The following is a 15,925-nucleotide window of genomic DNA, read 5'->3' on the forward strand; positions in this document are numbered from 1 at the left end:
ATTTGAGATTATTTCAAGGCCGGAATCAGAAATAGTTAGATGTGTTAAATATGCTGCTATAACCGTTACTGTTTGAGTGTTTGCACCTTTACTGGATTGGGGCATATATTGGAATTGGCCAACGCATATGTTTAAGCCTAGTTTTAGCTTGGGACACAAAATATAAAGATGTAGTATTTGAGATATTTTTTTTTTTCGTGTACGAAATAAAAGAGTGTTTTGTTACACGACGTATTCGAGCTATTGTCTTTCACATCAATGTGTTTCAAATCAGCAGTTATATAACAAGTCCAAATTATGCGCAAGAACACAAATGTTTCTCATATAGCATTGTTTTTGTTGTCAATCTTGAAAAGAATTGAGAGAGATACATTGGTGATTCTTGGCCATTATGCAATCTCATTACTGGTGGATTCTCATAAATCAAACCCATCTTTCAGAAGCAACCTTATCAACTAATGCTACAATAATGCCTATGTGTAAAGTAAAGTCAAGAGAGTGCAGAAGAGAGGGACTTGTATGCATCAACGCAGAGTTTAAACTTCTCTTGCGCTGCCGCCTGCGATTTCAACCACATATACCCAAAATAAAATAAAAAACAATTTGTCAACACATAAACTTAAAAGAAGAAAACCAGAGACAATCCAATCTTTGTTTAAAATCATGCATACCTGAGAAGGCCCCTGGTGCTTATCCGGATGCCACTTCAAAGCCGCAGACCGGAAGCTGCAAAACAAGAAGAAAGCTTTCACGAACACTCATTTATAGAATTTAGGGGAGCATTGGAAGCAATTGAAAAGACTTACGCATTCTTAACATCATCAATTTTGATTGGACCATCTAGAGGCAATCCCAAAACAATCCTCTCAGACCGAGAGCCAACATTCAAAGGTTCATCAAGAGACTCATTATTCCAAGTTCTGCTCCTTTGAGATTGAGTGGTCCAGCTCCAGCCTTCTCTCCATTCAAATCCGGATGTCGAGTCTCTCGAATATGAGGACTTCTGAGATTGAGTTGTCCACCTTTCTCTCCATTTGCTCTCAAATGTATTATTAGCATCAGTGCCAAAGTCATCTTCAGGATTTCCTTCTCTGTGCCATCCTAATTTACAAACAAACAAAAGGATACAGTAAAGTTAGAGCCAAGAGTTATGTGGTGGTACTAAGAAAAAGGGCAAAAAAAAAGCAACTCACTTTTTGTTTTCTTATCCCGAGGCTTCTTTCCCCGGCCAGGTGGAGGTTTTTTCTTCATATGCCTATCCCGGATCAGCGGATTTGGCCCGAAATGCCACTCATTCTACGTATAAGAAAAGACGGTACATGTAAACACATTTTTTTTTTAAAAAGTAACAAAATTTGTATATAAATTCAGAAAACGAATAGGGTAGATTGAGAACAATAGCAAGACGAACATACCTGAAGCGGATCATTAAATCCCCTGTGGAAGAGGAGTTTGTCGACAGTCTTTCTAGCGCTAGTGCGTCCCTTCTCCTTTACGGTACATGTGAATCTTATGGAGGAGTTCTGGGATCAACATTTTGCAGCTTCAGAGGAGAACTAACTCTCTTATGAGTTTGATTAGATACACATATAAATGACCACTCACACATACACACACCAAAACTATCAAATCCTTGACAAGACCAGCACAGGTTTTCAACACAGATTGCATTTCTATCAACAACCAATCCTTCCAAAGTTCCATCTAGAAAGTACAAACATTTACAAAACCAATTTGGTTGTGATGTCAGCTACATGACCAAATCATGTGATCCTAAACTTGAGGGTTCTGACTAAGACAACCAAAATTTGAGGAAACTCGCAGATTTGACAACAATTTCAATCTGATAATAAATCACAGATTTACACAAAACCCATATATAACGATTCCTATTCTTGATTCCAATCCGATCAATGTATCAACCACAGTTCAAAGTTTCAGCTTTTACATTGCTCATAAATAAAAAATCTTACCTTTGAAGATCTTTCGCCATCAGAAGCCTTATCCTGCGACCAAAATCAATCTGAGAGCATTAAAACATCTAATTACACAGATTCAAATGATGAAGCTAAATCTTTATAGAGAAAGATCTTACGGAACCATTCCTCGATTTCTCAGACAGAACACTCGTGGAATGAAATGGAGCGAAACGAATTGCTTCAGTGGCGTTTGGTAATGACAATTCTACAATCGAAGAACTTTTCAGGGACAAGAGGCTTCTCAATCTCAGCATAGTTGGATCCAACACAAACAAAAAGAAAAATGTAAACTTTTCAATAAACAAATGCAAAGGTTTAAAATTTCATTGACGCGAAATGAGAGAACTGAGGAAGAAATGGGAAAGAAGACGACGGAGAAAGGTTATAAAACAGAGAGCGTCAGGGATTTCTAACCGGACCGGTTTAATTGTCCCGGTATAAATTCTGGTTTAATTCCGGTTTAATTTGGTAGATTATGAAAACAGAGCATATAGAGAGATACAATCCAAATCAAACAAAAGTAGTTTTCATGTTTGAATCAACCTCAGAGCAGAGAATCATACACATACGTAACGATCTAAAACATAACACAACTTAGTCGAAAAAGTAAATAAAAAAAATCCAATCAATGAAATGACATTTTAAAAGCTTACATTGGTTCTGCATTCAGAACCCTCAAAATCTCTTCTTTTATCATTCATTCATTGATTCTGTCTCATTGAGGAGCAGCAGGGCTTTTAGTTGACATCTCTCTGGAATCATGACTGGCTGTTCCTTCACTTTCACTGATTGGGAACTCTTGGCTTGACAAAGCTATCTGTCTGAACTTCTTCATGTCAGCGTTGTAAGATGTCTGACTATAATCCGAGCTTGCTCCTGATGACCCGTAAATGTTACTGTGTTCTGGCTTCACACCTTCGGTTAAAGCATCTAGTGACACTTCTCCTTCTAACGCTCTTACTATCTGTAAACCAAAACATGTTTTGTTATTATTATTATCTGACCAAAACAATATCAAATAGTTGGGTTATAAAGAAGTTTGATTTACCTGGCTCATCTTTGGACGTTTACGGCCAGAATGGCGAATGCTAGCAGCGGCACAAGTCACCATTCGAGCCATTTCTTGCGGGTTGTAGTTGCCTTCAAGTCTTGCATCTGCGAGCACGTTAAATTTTCCATCTTCTAGTGCTTGAACCATAAGAGGCCGAGCCTGTATTCATTTATAATCAAGAAGCAATCATCAGTGCCATTAAAGGCGAAAACATTCACAATTCTTGTACAACAAGAAACTTATTTAGGATATACCCAATCTACTAAGGTGTCATCCATGGTGCTGCTATTATCAACCGGTCGTTTACCAGTTATGAGTTCGAGTAACATGACGCCGTAAGAGAAAACATCGGACTTATCTGTTAATTTACCGCTAGATGCATACTCTGGAGCAAGATATCTACATATGAGAAGTAAAACTAGATCAGTACAAAAGGTTCTGTTTCTTGATTGGCACGAACAATCTTATTATACGGGAAAACGCTTACCCGAAAGTTCCCATCACACGAGTAGATACATGAGTGTAGTTATCAGAAGTTAACTTAGCTAATCCGAAGTCAGCCACCTGAATTCACAATGCCATAAGTCATTATCAACTTTAGCAATGTTACATTAACAAAAACCAAAGCGTAATGCCTAATGTGGCTACTAGTTTATCACCATAGCATCAAAGTTGAAGTCCAAGAGAATGTTTGCAGACTTGATGTCGCGGTGAATGATCCGAGGATGGCCTGTGTTGTTTTCTCAGCCAAAAAAAGAAATCACTAGTCAGAGACAAAGCTTTCTAGGTTTCATGCAACATTCGTTAAGAAAATGAGTCTGGTGAATGTTTGAAACTTACAGTCTTCGTGAAGGTAAGCGAGTCCTTTCGCAGCTCCTAATGCGATACGCATCCTGGTGGAGAAATCCATTACCGGAAGATTTTTCCCTGAACCAACAACAACAACAACAACAACAACAAAGGTTACAATTTTCTTGAATCTAAAGAATTTAGAAAATAACTTTGTGATATAAGTTGTAAGTGGTCTAGTTACCATGAAGATGATATTCCAAAGTATTGTTAGGAACAAACTCATAAACCAACATCCTCTGTCCATCAGCTATGCAATATCCAACCAAAGAAACAAGATACCGATGATGCACACGGCTAATGATGTCGACCTCAGCTTGAAACTCTCTCTCTCCTTGTCCACTACCAGATTTCAAACTCTTAACCGCGACTTCTTTCCCGCTAGGCAACACACCTTTATGGACATACCCGAATCCTCCCTGCCCTAAAAGGTTAGAATCCACAAACCCTCCTGTTGCAGCCGCAAGCTCTTGATAAGTAAAAGTGCTTTTATTGAATCCAAGGGCTAAAGCAGGCGAAGGAGGAGGTAAAACCGGGCGTGCTGGTCCAGAGTACAATTCAGAATCTTCTCCACTTGTAGGCATCCGCGGTGGAGGAGGAGGGGGTGATGGTCCACCGCCTCCCCAAGCACCACCAGGAGGTTGTTGGTTTTGGCCTTGTGAATTTATGTGCCAATTTGGATAATTCTGTGAAGCATTGTTGTTGTTGTTGTTGTTTCCATAGTATTGATATTGATTTCCTGAAACAATAATATAATGAACAAATCTAATCTAAGCTTATAAAAATGTGTTAAAACATATGCTTTTTTTTTTTTTTTTTACCTTTCATGGGTTCATCAGGATAGTAAGAATCTTGTCTCTTCTTTTTGCGTCTAAGACAAACAATGATAAGCACAATCATCAAAAGTCCAGCTCCAACTAATACACCTATGATGATACCCGTATTCATATTACTTCCTCCTCCTCCTCCACCGCTTCCTCTGTTGCTGCCTCCGCCAGAAGGGGTATTTTCCGAACGAGAGCCGCCATTGTTGTCTCCTGAAGGCGTCGACCTGCTTCCACCGTTATCTCCATTATTCCTAGAAGGAGGAGAAGGAGGAGAGCCGCGTGCTGGTGGAGATTCATTTCCACCACCGCTCTGTGGCGGTGCGGGAGGAGACTTATTAGAGGCATTGGGAGGAGAAGGAGCTTGTGGAGCTGGTGGAGATGTGGAATCAGGAGGTGGTGATGATGATGAGCCTCCTTGAGGAGGAGTAGGAGTAGGAGGAGTAGGAGCCGGGGGAGAAGAGGAGGTTGAATTGGTATTAGCCGGTGGAGATGGAGAAGCGGTAGAGTTTGACGGAGGAGGAGCAGATTCAGGGGAAGAAGCCATCGGAGATCAAAATTTTCCGGTAACGAAAATATAAAACTCTCCGTCTTCTCTCCCTTAACCACTCAATTATTCTAAAACCAAAACGTAATAGAACAGATCATAATCAAAATGTTTGTTAATTTGGGCATAACCTCTTTGTCTTATTATGTTTCGTTAGATCGTTTAACAAATTAAAAAAAAAAAAAAAAAAAAAAAAAACAGGTAACAATGCTAAATATGAAAGATTAGTACAAAATTAGTTAAATAGATTAGCATGAAAGTGTATACCTTATAGAAAGAGATTAAGGGGGAGAGATCGAGTTTTTGAGCATTTAGGTGAGAAAATGATTATAGGAATAAGGGAGATTTTGAGATTTGATGCGTCTTCATTCCAAGAAACATGCCTGTTCTTTCTCTCTCTGTCTGTCTTTAATAACAGTTTTGTGTTTTAGTTACTAATAATTGTAATAATCTCCGGTCTAATTTTTATCTTTTTAGGCTCCGTGATATTAGGAGAACTGAGGACTGTTGATTGAATCCCACGTAACCCCATGCATTCTTCTTATTCGTTTACCTTTGTTAGGTAAATCTTTTGTTTAATATGTCCGTCGGATTATATTACTCCTCTCTAGATCATTCCACGTGTTTTTTTGACAACTTAAATCAATACTAGAAAAAGTAGTGTAGTTGCAGATTTTAATTTTGAACAGTTTTATTGGTGTGGGTATAACTAAAAGCGGTTATGTGAAGTTATTACAAGAACTATGGTACGAATATTGAGCTAAATCTTGGTTTTAATCTCACATGTATATTGAAAAAAAAAAGACAACATGTGCTGCGTCATGATTCTCAATCTTGTTCAAGTCGCAAAAATGACCCGATCACAAGTAGTTTATTTTTGAGTTTTTGAATTGTGATATCCTTAATCATTGATAAAGTTAATCCCATGATTCATTCCTTAGAGTCTTCAATTTATACGATAAACCAGTAAGACAAACAATATACAGTAAATTCTTTATTTAGATAGCAATAGGTTCAAATTTAAGTACTAAGCTTTTTTTTTTTTTTTTTTTTTTGTCAAACTAAGTACGTACTAAGCTATGATCAGTTTGCCAAATAAGCAAATATATGAAATGTAAATCCCTATCTCACCCATCTTCTTTTGGTCATAAGGCTTGCGCCTTCTTTAGAGGAAAGCAGTAAAAAGATATTTATAGAGTAGATTGGAGATAGTATACAGAGTTATGTAAGATACTTAAAGAGACTTGCCAAAAAGATTATTTAAGATTTTATGGAACCAAAAAAAGTTATGTAAAGAGGTTATGTATATAATCTTGTCATTGTAATCATATATTTTTTTTTTTTCTGGCGTACGCAACTATATTAGTTCTGCATTCGAAAAGTATCTTCATATTGAAGTCAAAATATTCCACTAAGTTTTCTTTCTTCTGTATAATATTTCATGAAACTTTATATATATGCTTCAAGAAACAAGAATCCTCTTGCGTGCATCATGGTGGGGTTGTCCCATATCTTTGGGACACACCAGAGTCTGAGTCTGACAGTGTATCCCAAACCTGCACATATATTCATTAGTTTCCTAATATAAGAACATTAGAGGGTGTATCCCACACCTGCACATATATTCATTAGTTTCCTAATATAAGAACATTAGAGGGGGTATTGGTTCTATGATTTTAATGGATTTGAAAATCCAGACAAAAATTATGTGTTATTCAATCATTGATTTTAAAATACTTATCAAAATGATGTGTTATTGGTTTTATGATTTACAAATACTTGTTAAAATCCTATGTTATTCATTTAATGATTTGTTTTTGGATTTCAAAATTCACATTATGTTTTAAATGGATTTGAATGGATTTGAAAATGTAAAATAGAATGATTCAAATCCAAGGATAAAACATGTTATTTCAAAATTCATGTGTTTTGATTTCTAGAATTTACAATTCTATATGGATTTAGAAATCACTTCTCCAATAACAGCCCCTTAATTTGTTATATCTTGTATCATCAAAATCTCTACTCACATTTAGCTTCCCCTCTGAGCCACCAATAGCGAGTAAGAAGGGGCAGTCGGCAGAGAATGAGACCGAGAACACTTTTCCCTGTTTGATGTCAACGTTTAGACTGGGTGAAAACAAAGAAACCAAAGAGAAACAAGTGGGAGAAAGAAAGAAAAAAACTTATTAATGGCTCGTACCACAGTTGGCATGTGTGTAGCGATCAATAATGGTTGATTGTTTGAAAGATCCCAAAGTTTCACACTTCCATCCTCAGATCCTGTAGCCAAAAGCTGCACATCTCGGAGACATAAATCTAAAACACAATACTATGAATTAATATGCTAAGACACAAGAGAGAATGAGGGACATGTATGTACATTGGGCGCATGTATGTTGTATGATATGGAGGGGACTTCAGCATCATGAGCATGGAGAATGAAACTTGGTGATAAATTAGAAGCACGTATATCAAAGCCTTTCACAGTTCCATCTTGGAGGCTCGCCTAACATGGAATAAGAAAGAAAAGATAATGAGTCACATTAGTTACCTCAGATATTCACATGCCTATCAGAAGAAAAAAGAAAGATTCATGCACCACAAAGGAGTGTTCACTGTGAGGATCCCAGGCCAAGCTTTCGACTTCGCCCTTGGTAGACCATTTCAAACCTGAGTGCGAAGGGTCCCTTCCATCTTTCTATAACATATATACATATAGATATTAAAAAAAATCTGATCAGCATAATGATAATGGATGGAACAAAATAGTCACCAATACAACTGTGCAATCACGGGATCCACTGAGGAGTACTTCTGGAGCATAATGGTTCCATGCAACCGCCTGAACCTGTTAGTCAACCAACACACACAATAAACCATGAGAATGCCACATATGCTTGACAGATCATGGAAACAGTTTTCACCTACCTCATTCATGTGATGCTCCATAGTGAGCTTGCATTCCCCTGTAACCACATCCCAAACCTTAACTTTTTTTTCGGAACTGGCACTAGCAACTATATTCCTATTGTTGTTTCAGTTAAAAGTCAATAATAAGAGCAAATCTTTATAGTAATTTTCAATCATGGAACCACCAAAGAGCTTAAATATGTATACCTAAACTCCTTGTTCCAAGCAAGATCAATCACTGATTCAGAGTGGCAATCTTCTGATGTCTAGAGTGAGAGAAAGACAAGTAACAAAGTTACAACATGACACATTTTAGAATAATAGATGATAGCTAAAATAATTTTCAAAAGCTGGTTTGTCACACCTGTCCAGCTATTCGTCCCAGTTGTACACAAGGTAGCAGCTCATCATCCACCTGAAAGCAGTATATAATCATAACCTAATGATAGATCATAAAACAAACGTAAAGCATCATTAAAAGCCAGTTTAAATTACAGACATGATCAAGATCCCATATCTCTATAAAGGAGTACTTCATAGACCCGATAGCTACAAAGTTCCCTGCCAACGCCAAAGCAAAACTTGAGAAAAATAAAAAATGAAAAATCACCCATAGCAAAATAAAAACAAAAAATAGAGCTGCTTGGATACACACACTAACATTTTTCCTCTCCTTTGAGAGGACAATCAAGCCATGCTGTGCACAATGGAACCTCGGGTATAATTATGTCATTACGAAGATATAAGTTATGAGTGCCATTAGCGGTTTCCTCGTATACATAGACCTCGAGATAGTTGACGCTATGTTTAGTAGTGGCACAGATGATCAGTGAATCAGTTGGCCTAATTGTCATATCATCGAGATCCTCTGAGTCATAATTATCCTAAGGTACACCAACATGATAAAAGCAGAGGACTTAGATGGTTAAAATGTTTGTTAATTAGTATTTACTAAGGTTGCAAAATAACCAGAGGTTTATTGTTGAGAGTATCCTCAAGGTAGTTTCAATATGACTAACCTCAGTATTCTTTAGGTATGGATCCATCTCATTGCTTGGATAATAAAGGTCTCCTTGTCCAGAGCTAAACAGTTCAATTTCTGAGTCCAACACAAGAATAAAGGAAAACTGTATATTAACATATGCAATACAAGAATGAAACTATGTATAGGAAAAAGAAAGAGCTGACATATATATACCATCATCCTCTTCATAATAGTTATCCATGTCGAGTTCTTTCAAGAAGTTGACTACGTTATCAGGATCTGTTGAAGAAGAAGAAGCACCCTTGCTTATGGAACATGGTTTTCCAAGCGATTTTGCAGCTTTGGCATGTGAAACTTCACAATTCTGTATTTCATCGTCCATATCCATGTCAATGAGACTGTATCCAATGTAAATGTAATCAATGAATGACTCTCTCCTTATAAAGACCAGAGAAAAAGGAAGAACTGTCACCTTTTCTTGTAAGTGCCATTATGGATAAGCTCTTTGATTTCCTCCTTAGAAGGAGGTTCAGCCGCATAGGGCATGGCCTTTGATGCCCCTTTTGGTATCCATGAAAGTGAAGTTATCATTCTGCAAAATCAAATCGGAAGAGAGATTAACAAAGCATGAATTAGCTAATGTCGTCGTCTCTGTCTTGTTGGAACTTGGAAGAGCAAAACTTACAGCTATGACTGTTAGCGACCGAAGAAGAGAAACAAAACGTTCTTTCTGCTTCGATCTCTCGTTTTAAGTTATAAAAGAAACAAGCTTAGATTAATACAGTATGAGCCTTCAGCTCCACAAATACGAAAACGACAGAAACCCTAGGGTTTAGGGCTCATGTAGCTGTTGAGATGGGCTTTCTTTTTATTTATATCCACTAAATAATCGGGTTCTATTTTATACTATCTACTATTTTAATATTTTTAGAGTCCAATACTATTAAAGGTTAACGATTTCACTAAACATATTTTTGTTGAGAAGAGTAAGAAGAGATAGATTCAAAATTCATATCTTGAGGATCATTGTAGTGATTGTTACAAAGGGTTCCATGAATCACATTGACAAAAATGATAGACTATATAGTACCAAGTAAGTGGGTACTTGTTTTTTATTGCATGATAAATTTATATTATTTTATCCATACAAAATATTAGCAGTTTTAAAAGTAAAAAAATAATTGTTTACAATAAAATTATAACATTTTTCGAATAACATTTAAAACTTTCGAAATTATTCAAAATTTTTAATTTTTCCTACAACTTATTATAAAGTATAACTTAATATATTAAATCTACTTAAAATATTATTTTTTTTATTATTAACTATAAGTGGTAAATTTATTATTAAGCCAAGGAGTAGTAAAAGCTTGAGATTGTTTTTTTATTATTTAATTTAATGTAACAAATTCCTAAAACAAATTGATTATATATATATATATATTATTCGGATTAATAATAAATAAATAATTTATAATTTTAAATATAATTTTGAAATTAATCTAATTAAAAGAAATTGATTAATTTTACTTAATATTAAGTTCAATCTAGGAAACCTTTTGTTAAAATAGTTAAAAACACTCTTCCATTTTCCTACGATTTTTTCTATGAATTCTACTACAAAAAAAAACATTTTTTTGACAAAATTCCTATTAATATAAATTAAGATTCATACGGGACAATTTTTTTTTAATCTAATGTAAAATTATATTCTAAAAAAAAAAAACTTTGTTACATTGTTAATGCAAGACTGTTTTTAAACTGTTTCTAAACTTGAAAATAAATCAGCTTGAATAAAATCTGGCTACAAACCAAATTTGAATGCGAGAGTCTCTTTCCTCCTCCAAGAGTGCTCATGCGGTTACAAATATTCTTGTCGATCAATTTTACCAGCTTTTCCAATGTTGACGATGCATCCCCATGGCGTCTATCATTTCATTCTCGCCAAAGAGAATGTATAGTGTTTTGAAAAGTGTACCCCAAAAAAAACTTTTGTGTTTTATCCAGTTCATTACCCACAAGTAAAGCCATAACCTCTTTCCAGTTACCCGTGAGTTAGTTTAACAACAGTCCTTTCACTAGCCCAAACCTGCTGTGAAAAAGAACATTGAAAAAATAAATGCTCTCTTGTCTCCATTGAGGGTTTGCAGAACACACAACTTGTGTTGACATTTGAGTTCCATAGTATCATCCCTTCCCTGTTGCTATTCTGTTTTTTTTTGCCACCAACCATGTAATGAAGGCATACTTAGGAGTAGCATGGGGGAATTAGATAGCTTTGTATACGGGACAATTTTTTACAAAATGATTTTGTAGAAAAATGGTAAATCTTCCCACCATCGACTTTTATTCTCCTCCTTTGAACCGTCTGCCATCCCTCCCCTTCTTCTTCCCTTAACATCTTCTTAAACACACTTGTTATAACTTGAGGTAGCACATGTATATATGTAGTTCGATAAAAAACAATGCTAGATTTTGTCTTTCCAAGTTTCCCTTTGTCTCTCAAGGCTCTCCCTATCTCTGGTCACTTGGTATATGTACAAAGTGGTTATGAATTGTATCTGTTCCTATTTTGTTCTTACAGTTTCAAACATATCACTTCATTTTGTTTTTTTTGTCATATGTCACTTCACTGGTAATACTGTTACAAATTTCTCATGCTACAATAATAAACAAATTGCATTCTAAATTTCGGGAATAATATGAAATATTTGTATTCAATGATTATCGGTATCATCCTTACAAAAACACATATTATAATAGATATGCCAAATCACGTTGGACTACAAAAACAAATATGCCAAATTATTCTATAATATAGCTACGTATCTGTAATAAATCTAACCTAATTATTGACTCTCTTAGTTTGAATCTCTAGTCCATCGCGATCACCACGAGGACCCCCACCACCAAAAAGCTTCTCCATCTCCTCCAATGGCACTCCTTTCGTCTCCGGCAACATAAAAAAGAAGAACCACCATGCCGCCACCGCTATTCCGGCAAACACGAAGAACACGCCGCCTGTCGTGATCGCCTTCGTCATCGATAGAAAACTCATTGAGACCGTCGCATTCATGATCCTATTAACCGCAACGCCTATACTCGCTCCCTGAGCCCTAAGTCTCAACGGGAATATCTCGGAGCTGTACACCCACGTGATAGGCCCAACCCCGATGGAGAAAAACGCTACAAATGCATATGTAGACACGATGCTTAAACTCAATGCCCACGCTAACCGCCCAAACCGCGGAACCATCGTGAGACTAACCGCTAAACTGGTCAGTGCGAAGACCATCCCACCCGTGCTTGTCAACAGAAGCTTTCTCCGACCTACCTTGTCTAGCAAGAAAGTAGCTATTATTATGAAAATTGCCTTAGTTACACCTACACCGACCGTGGCTAGTAAGAGCTTGTCTTTCGAAACTACTCCGGCTTTCTTGAAAATCCTCGGACTGTACAACACGACGGCCTCGATCCCCGTGGCATGCTCGAAAAAGTGTATTCCCACGGCCGCGATCAATATCAAACGCACGGCAGGTCGCGGTTTTATTACCAACTCCCTCCACACAGTACTTTTCCCGTGATTCTTCGTAACCCCGCCGCCAACTGCTTTCACCGCTGTCTCTTCCTCTATTTCCGCCGCGATTAGTATATCCCTGAACCGTTCTTCGGCTTCTTCTTGGGTGTTGGATACCAAAACCATTATTTTCTCTGCCTCTTCTAACCTACCTTGCATCACAAGCCACCTCGGAGACTCGGGCATTTTCGTAATCCCAAAAGCCAATATCAAAGAAGGGAAAGCTGCGATCCCAAGCATCAATCTCCATCCGAGCTTCAAAGTCAGTTTCCCAAAACAGTAGTTCGAGACATAGCCAAGTAAAATCCCGAGACTAATACAAAGCTCGGGTAAAGAAGTGAGAAAGCCTCGGTGTGAAGCAGAGGATATCTCGGCAGAGTAAACCGGAGCTATCATGAGAGCAAACCCTACACCAACTCCGGCTATACATCTTCCGACCATCAAAACAGCGTAGTTTGGGCTGTAACCCATAAGAACCGAGCCCACTAAGAATATCACGGCGGAGAGAGCAATCGTGTAACGTCGACCGATGACGTCAGAAGTTTTTCCCGCCGTTAGTGATCCGACGAGAGCACAGAGATTCAAGATTCCGGCCAAGACTTCGATTTGGGTGTCGTTTATTTTTAGATCCTCTCTTATAAATATCTGAGCTCCGCTCATAACTCCCGTATCTAAGGACAAAACACAAAAATAATTAGTGAAAAAAATTCATTTATATAATAAAATCATAAATTTTATTCCATTAAATGATTATATTATATGATATGTAAAAAAACGTTTATACCATATCCAAAGATGATGGAAATGATGGAAGCAACAATGGCACAGCCGCAAGCAAATTTGTTCATATGATTTGGGTTTGGATCCGACCCGGGAGAAGTATGACCATCAGCATGAACCATGGTGAGTTTTTTTTTGTTGGTGTTGGGTATTAAGAATAGCTTATTATATCGCTTACATGTCTTTCATAGTATATATACACATAAATAAATATGTCGACGGTCCACCACTTGGATCTCTATAGTGGGAAATGACGATCAGAAACTTCACTGTTCCACAATCCACAGTGTTCGTGGGTGCCCACGCATTCTGGTACGAGAATTAGTTTTCTGGAAAATATATAACATGTGATTTACGAATTTGCCTTAAGATTTTGATGTATGATACATGGGAAGTATATCCAACAAAAAAAATTGAAAAGAATTCAAATCATTTTTTTTTTTTTTTTTGCTAAGCGAATTTAGAATTCAAATCATTCACAACAAGTTAAAATGAAGTGGAAACATAGGTAAAGGATTTGAAAATAGCGTATGTGCTTCGAATATTCGATAATTAGAGAATAATATATCTTACCGATTAAATGCAGGTTTTTTGGAGATGCTAATATGCTACTTAGAGCTGTGCCTACGCTGTGAAATGAGAAACTCTCGCCTACGGCATCACATATTTTTTAACAACTTTAGGAAGCTACATATGTAGATAATGGTTATCAGTGCACCAGCCACCAGCATATATGTATTAATATTATATTGAATTAGTTAAGTTAGAGAGACTAATACAAAATAAATAGTATTATGTGTAATGTAGGAAATTCCTAAGTATGTACAAGACATATCCCCACTCATAACGTATATATTATTCGGTATTTCTTTGTTCATCTTCATCCAACTTTCTTAATTATTTTTATATATTAGATAAAACATTTTGTATATCAGTTTAACTATAACTATATTATATGATCAACCCAATTTTTATATTTCATACTTTTTTCTTATTCGTTGATAATTGCTTTTGTTTATGGAACTGTAAACTTCTACTTAAAATTTTATATATTTATTATAAATATTTAAACACTAATATATATAATAATAATAATATTTGCTATTTATTATTGATATATCAAACCATTTTTTGCCTATAACATCAAAATACCTTGGCACGGCTCTGATGTTACTTGTAAAACAGGTTATTATAGTTTTGCAAGTTAATTAGGTATTAAGTTGTTCTCGACCAGTGAGTGCATGTAAAATAAAAATCGTAGGTCGTATATGTGAATTCATTCATTATTGTTACATTTGCTACGATAAGATTATATCCACCATTTCTAAATTGTAGGTCATCAAATTTAATACGATAAGATCAAAAATATTTCTAATACGATATAAAAGTCGCTATCTTATTCACTTTCGGCATTTTCCTGATCTATGTTCAATAGTGGCGTAAGCTTTAAAGATTCTTTTCCACATTTGTATAATTTGGTGAACTAAATGTATACGGTGCAGTTTTTTGTTATTCATTTGGTTTTTTTCTTTTCTTATCGAGGTCTAAGATTAAACTTGTTTGGTGAAATATTCCTAGAGCACGTCATGGAAAATCGTTACCATGAAATCTCATGTACTCTAGAAAGACAATAACTTATTTCATAATTCTATTTTTTATATTTTAGACAAGTCTACAAATCAAGTGATATAGTATAAAAATTAAATATACAAAATAAGATGAAAATAAAAGAGGCCTAAAGTAATTAATGTATTTTTTAGATGTCTAAATCTGCTGAAAATAATAATTTACACAATTAATATGATCATTTAAAAAAATATAAACAGAATGTAAATATGGATAATCATATATAATAGGAAAAAACCTAATATTGGGGATTTGTATACAACTATACATCAATTCTATAAATGCTTAAACGTGACAAACCCCATGTAAAAAGTAAACTTTTGATTTGATTCCTTGCAAGTTATATCTGGTGAGCTGAAAAAAAAAAAAGAAAGATATGTACGTGCGTGACAAAAACATAGTTTAATTTGATCTGATTTCTAAAAGATCATACTATAATGTGAAAAACTTAACTCAAACAAGTAGGCAAATTGCATACCTTTTTTACTGTTTAGTGGAAAGGCATATATAGTCGCTATCAAAAATCAAAATCGAGAGATTAAATGAATTTGTTGGGTAAGAAATTATATACGTTCAACGCACAGAACTTAGGTTTAAAAGGTAGAAGCGATCAGTAAACAGATTAATCCGAACCTTGACATATATTTTAGTCCGATGCTGATTGATCGTTTGACAAATTAACAAGACAGATCAATCATTTAGGTCAATGATGATTAAAGTAAAAATCTTCTGGAAGAAGAGGAAGAGAAATTGAAAGTGATATTGTGTGTATTAGTTAGTTAGGATACATTTGG

At 35.8% G+C, this 15,925-nt stretch overlaps 4 protein-coding genes across 4 annotated transcripts; all 4 read right to left on the minus strand.

Annotated features, from left to right (window-relative positions):
* Positions 1 to 298: 298 nt before the first annotated feature.
* Positions 299 to 2,343, minus strand: LOC104767203 (uncharacterized). Its single transcript, XM_010491249.3, has 7 exons — positions 2,096 to 2,343; positions 1,974 to 2,006; positions 1,416 to 1,523; positions 1,194 to 1,296; positions 807 to 1,101; positions 672 to 726; positions 299 to 559 (listed from the first exon to the last, which is right to left on the minus strand). Exons 1-7 carry the CDS (start codon positions 2,231 to 2,233, stop codon positions 491 to 493), a joined length of 801 nt encoding a protein of 266 aa, XP_010489551.1. The 5' UTR covers positions 2,234 to 2,343; the 3' UTR covers positions 299 to 490.
* A 146-nt stretch (positions 2,344 to 2,489) lies between these two features.
* LOC104767204 (proline-rich receptor-like protein kinase PERK4) lies at positions 2,490 to 5,687 on the minus strand. Its single transcript, XM_010491250.2, has 9 exons — positions 5,518 to 5,687; positions 4,701 to 5,321; positions 4,064 to 4,618; positions 3,871 to 3,957; positions 3,690 to 3,760; positions 3,518 to 3,594; positions 3,285 to 3,429; positions 3,028 to 3,189; positions 2,490 to 2,943 (listed from the first exon to the last, which is right to left on the minus strand). Exons 2-9 carry the CDS (start codon positions 5,248 to 5,250, stop codon positions 2,695 to 2,697), a joined length of 1,896 nt encoding a protein of 631 aa, XP_010489552.1. The 5' UTR covers positions 5,251 to 5,321; positions 5,518 to 5,687; the 3' UTR covers positions 2,490 to 2,694.
* Positions 5,688 to 6,740: 1,053 nt separating this feature from the next.
* On the minus strand, positions 6,741 to 9,739 carry LOC104768215 (uncharacterized). Its single transcript, XM_087503176.1, has 14 exons — positions 9,621 to 9,739; positions 9,362 to 9,546; positions 9,183 to 9,262; positions 8,825 to 9,047; positions 8,663 to 8,724; positions 8,528 to 8,578; positions 8,371 to 8,429; positions 8,182 to 8,278; positions 8,027 to 8,101; positions 7,853 to 7,951; positions 7,634 to 7,759; positions 7,454 to 7,546; positions 7,281 to 7,358; positions 6,741 to 6,806 (listed from the first exon to the last, which is right to left on the minus strand). The coding sequence occupies exons 1-14, from the start codon at positions 9,737 to 9,739 to the stop codon at positions 6,741 to 6,743; spliced, it is 1,413 nt and encodes a 470-aa protein (XP_087359302.1).
* Positions 9,740 to 11,837: 2,098 nt separating this feature from the next.
* Positions 11,838 to 14,329, minus strand: LOC104767205 (putative polyol transporter 3). Its single transcript, XM_087500444.1, has 3 exons — positions 14,079 to 14,329; positions 13,510 to 13,834; positions 11,838 to 13,396 (listed from the first exon to the last, which is right to left on the minus strand). Exons 2-3 carry the CDS (start codon positions 13,625 to 13,627, stop codon positions 11,994 to 11,996), a joined length of 1,521 nt encoding a protein of 506 aa, XP_087356570.1. The 5' UTR covers positions 13,628 to 13,834; positions 14,079 to 14,329; the 3' UTR covers positions 11,838 to 11,993.
* Positions 14,330 to 15,925: the final 1,596 nt, after the last annotated feature.

Source organism: Camelina sativa, chromosome 19 (assembly GCF_030686135.1).
Source record: "Camelina sativa cultivar CO46 ecotype springtype chromosome 19, ASM3068613v1".
NCBI classification, from domain to species: Eukaryota; Viridiplantae; Streptophyta; class Magnoliopsida; order Brassicales; family Brassicaceae; genus Camelina; species Camelina sativa.

What these genes read in the sequence shown, in the direction of transcription:
- LOC104767203 (XM_010491249.3), bottom strand. Translation starts at nt 2,233, where the DNA reads ATGCTGAGATTGAGAAGCCTCTTGTCCCTGAAAAGTTCTTCGATTGTA. An exon ending in ATGGCGAAAGATCTTCAAAG is followed by an intron (nt 1,524 to 1,973) that starts GTAAGATTTTTT and finishes TGTTGATCCCAG; the next exon opens with AACTCCTCCATAAGATTCAC. An exon ending in TCGGGATAAGAAAACAAAAA is followed by an intron (nt 1,102 to 1,193) that starts GTGAGTTGCTTT and finishes TTTGTAAATTAG; the next exon opens with GATGGCACAGAGAAGGAAAT.
- LOC104767204 (XM_010491250.2), bottom strand. Translation starts at nt 5,250, where the DNA reads ATGGCTTCTTCCCCTGAATCTGCTCCTCCTCCGTCAAACTCTACCGCT. An exon ending in ATGACACCTTAGTAGATTGG is followed by an intron (nt 3,190 to 3,284) that starts GTATATCCTAAA and finishes AAATGAATACAG; the next exon opens with GCTCGGCCTCTTATGGTTCA. An exon ending in AACGTCCAAAGATGAGCCAG is followed by an intron (nt 2,944 to 3,027) that starts GTAAATCAAACT and finishes TTTGGTTTACAG; the next exon opens with ATAGTAAGAGCGTTAGAAGG.
- LOC104768215 (XM_087503176.1), bottom strand. Translation starts at nt 9,739, where the DNA reads ATGATAACTTCACTTTCATGGATACCAAAAGGGGCATCAAAGGCCATG. An exon ending in AATGGCACTTACAAGAAAAG is followed by an intron (nt 9,547 to 9,620) that starts GTGACAGTTCTT and finishes CATTGGATACAG; the next exon opens with TCTCATTGACATGGATATGG. An exon ending in AGATATGGGATCTTGATCAT is followed by an intron (nt 8,579 to 8,662) that starts GTCTGTAATTTA and finishes TACTGCTTTCAG; the next exon opens with GTGGATGATGAGCTGCTACC.
- LOC104767205 (XM_087500444.1), bottom strand. Translation starts at nt 13,627, where the DNA reads ATGGTTCATGCTGATGGTCATACTTCTCCCGGGTCGGATCCAAACCCA. An exon ending in TTCCATCATCTTTGGATATG is followed by an intron (nt 13,397 to 13,509) that starts GTATAAACGTTT and finishes TTTTGTCCTTAG; the next exon opens with ATACGGGAGTTATGAGCGGA.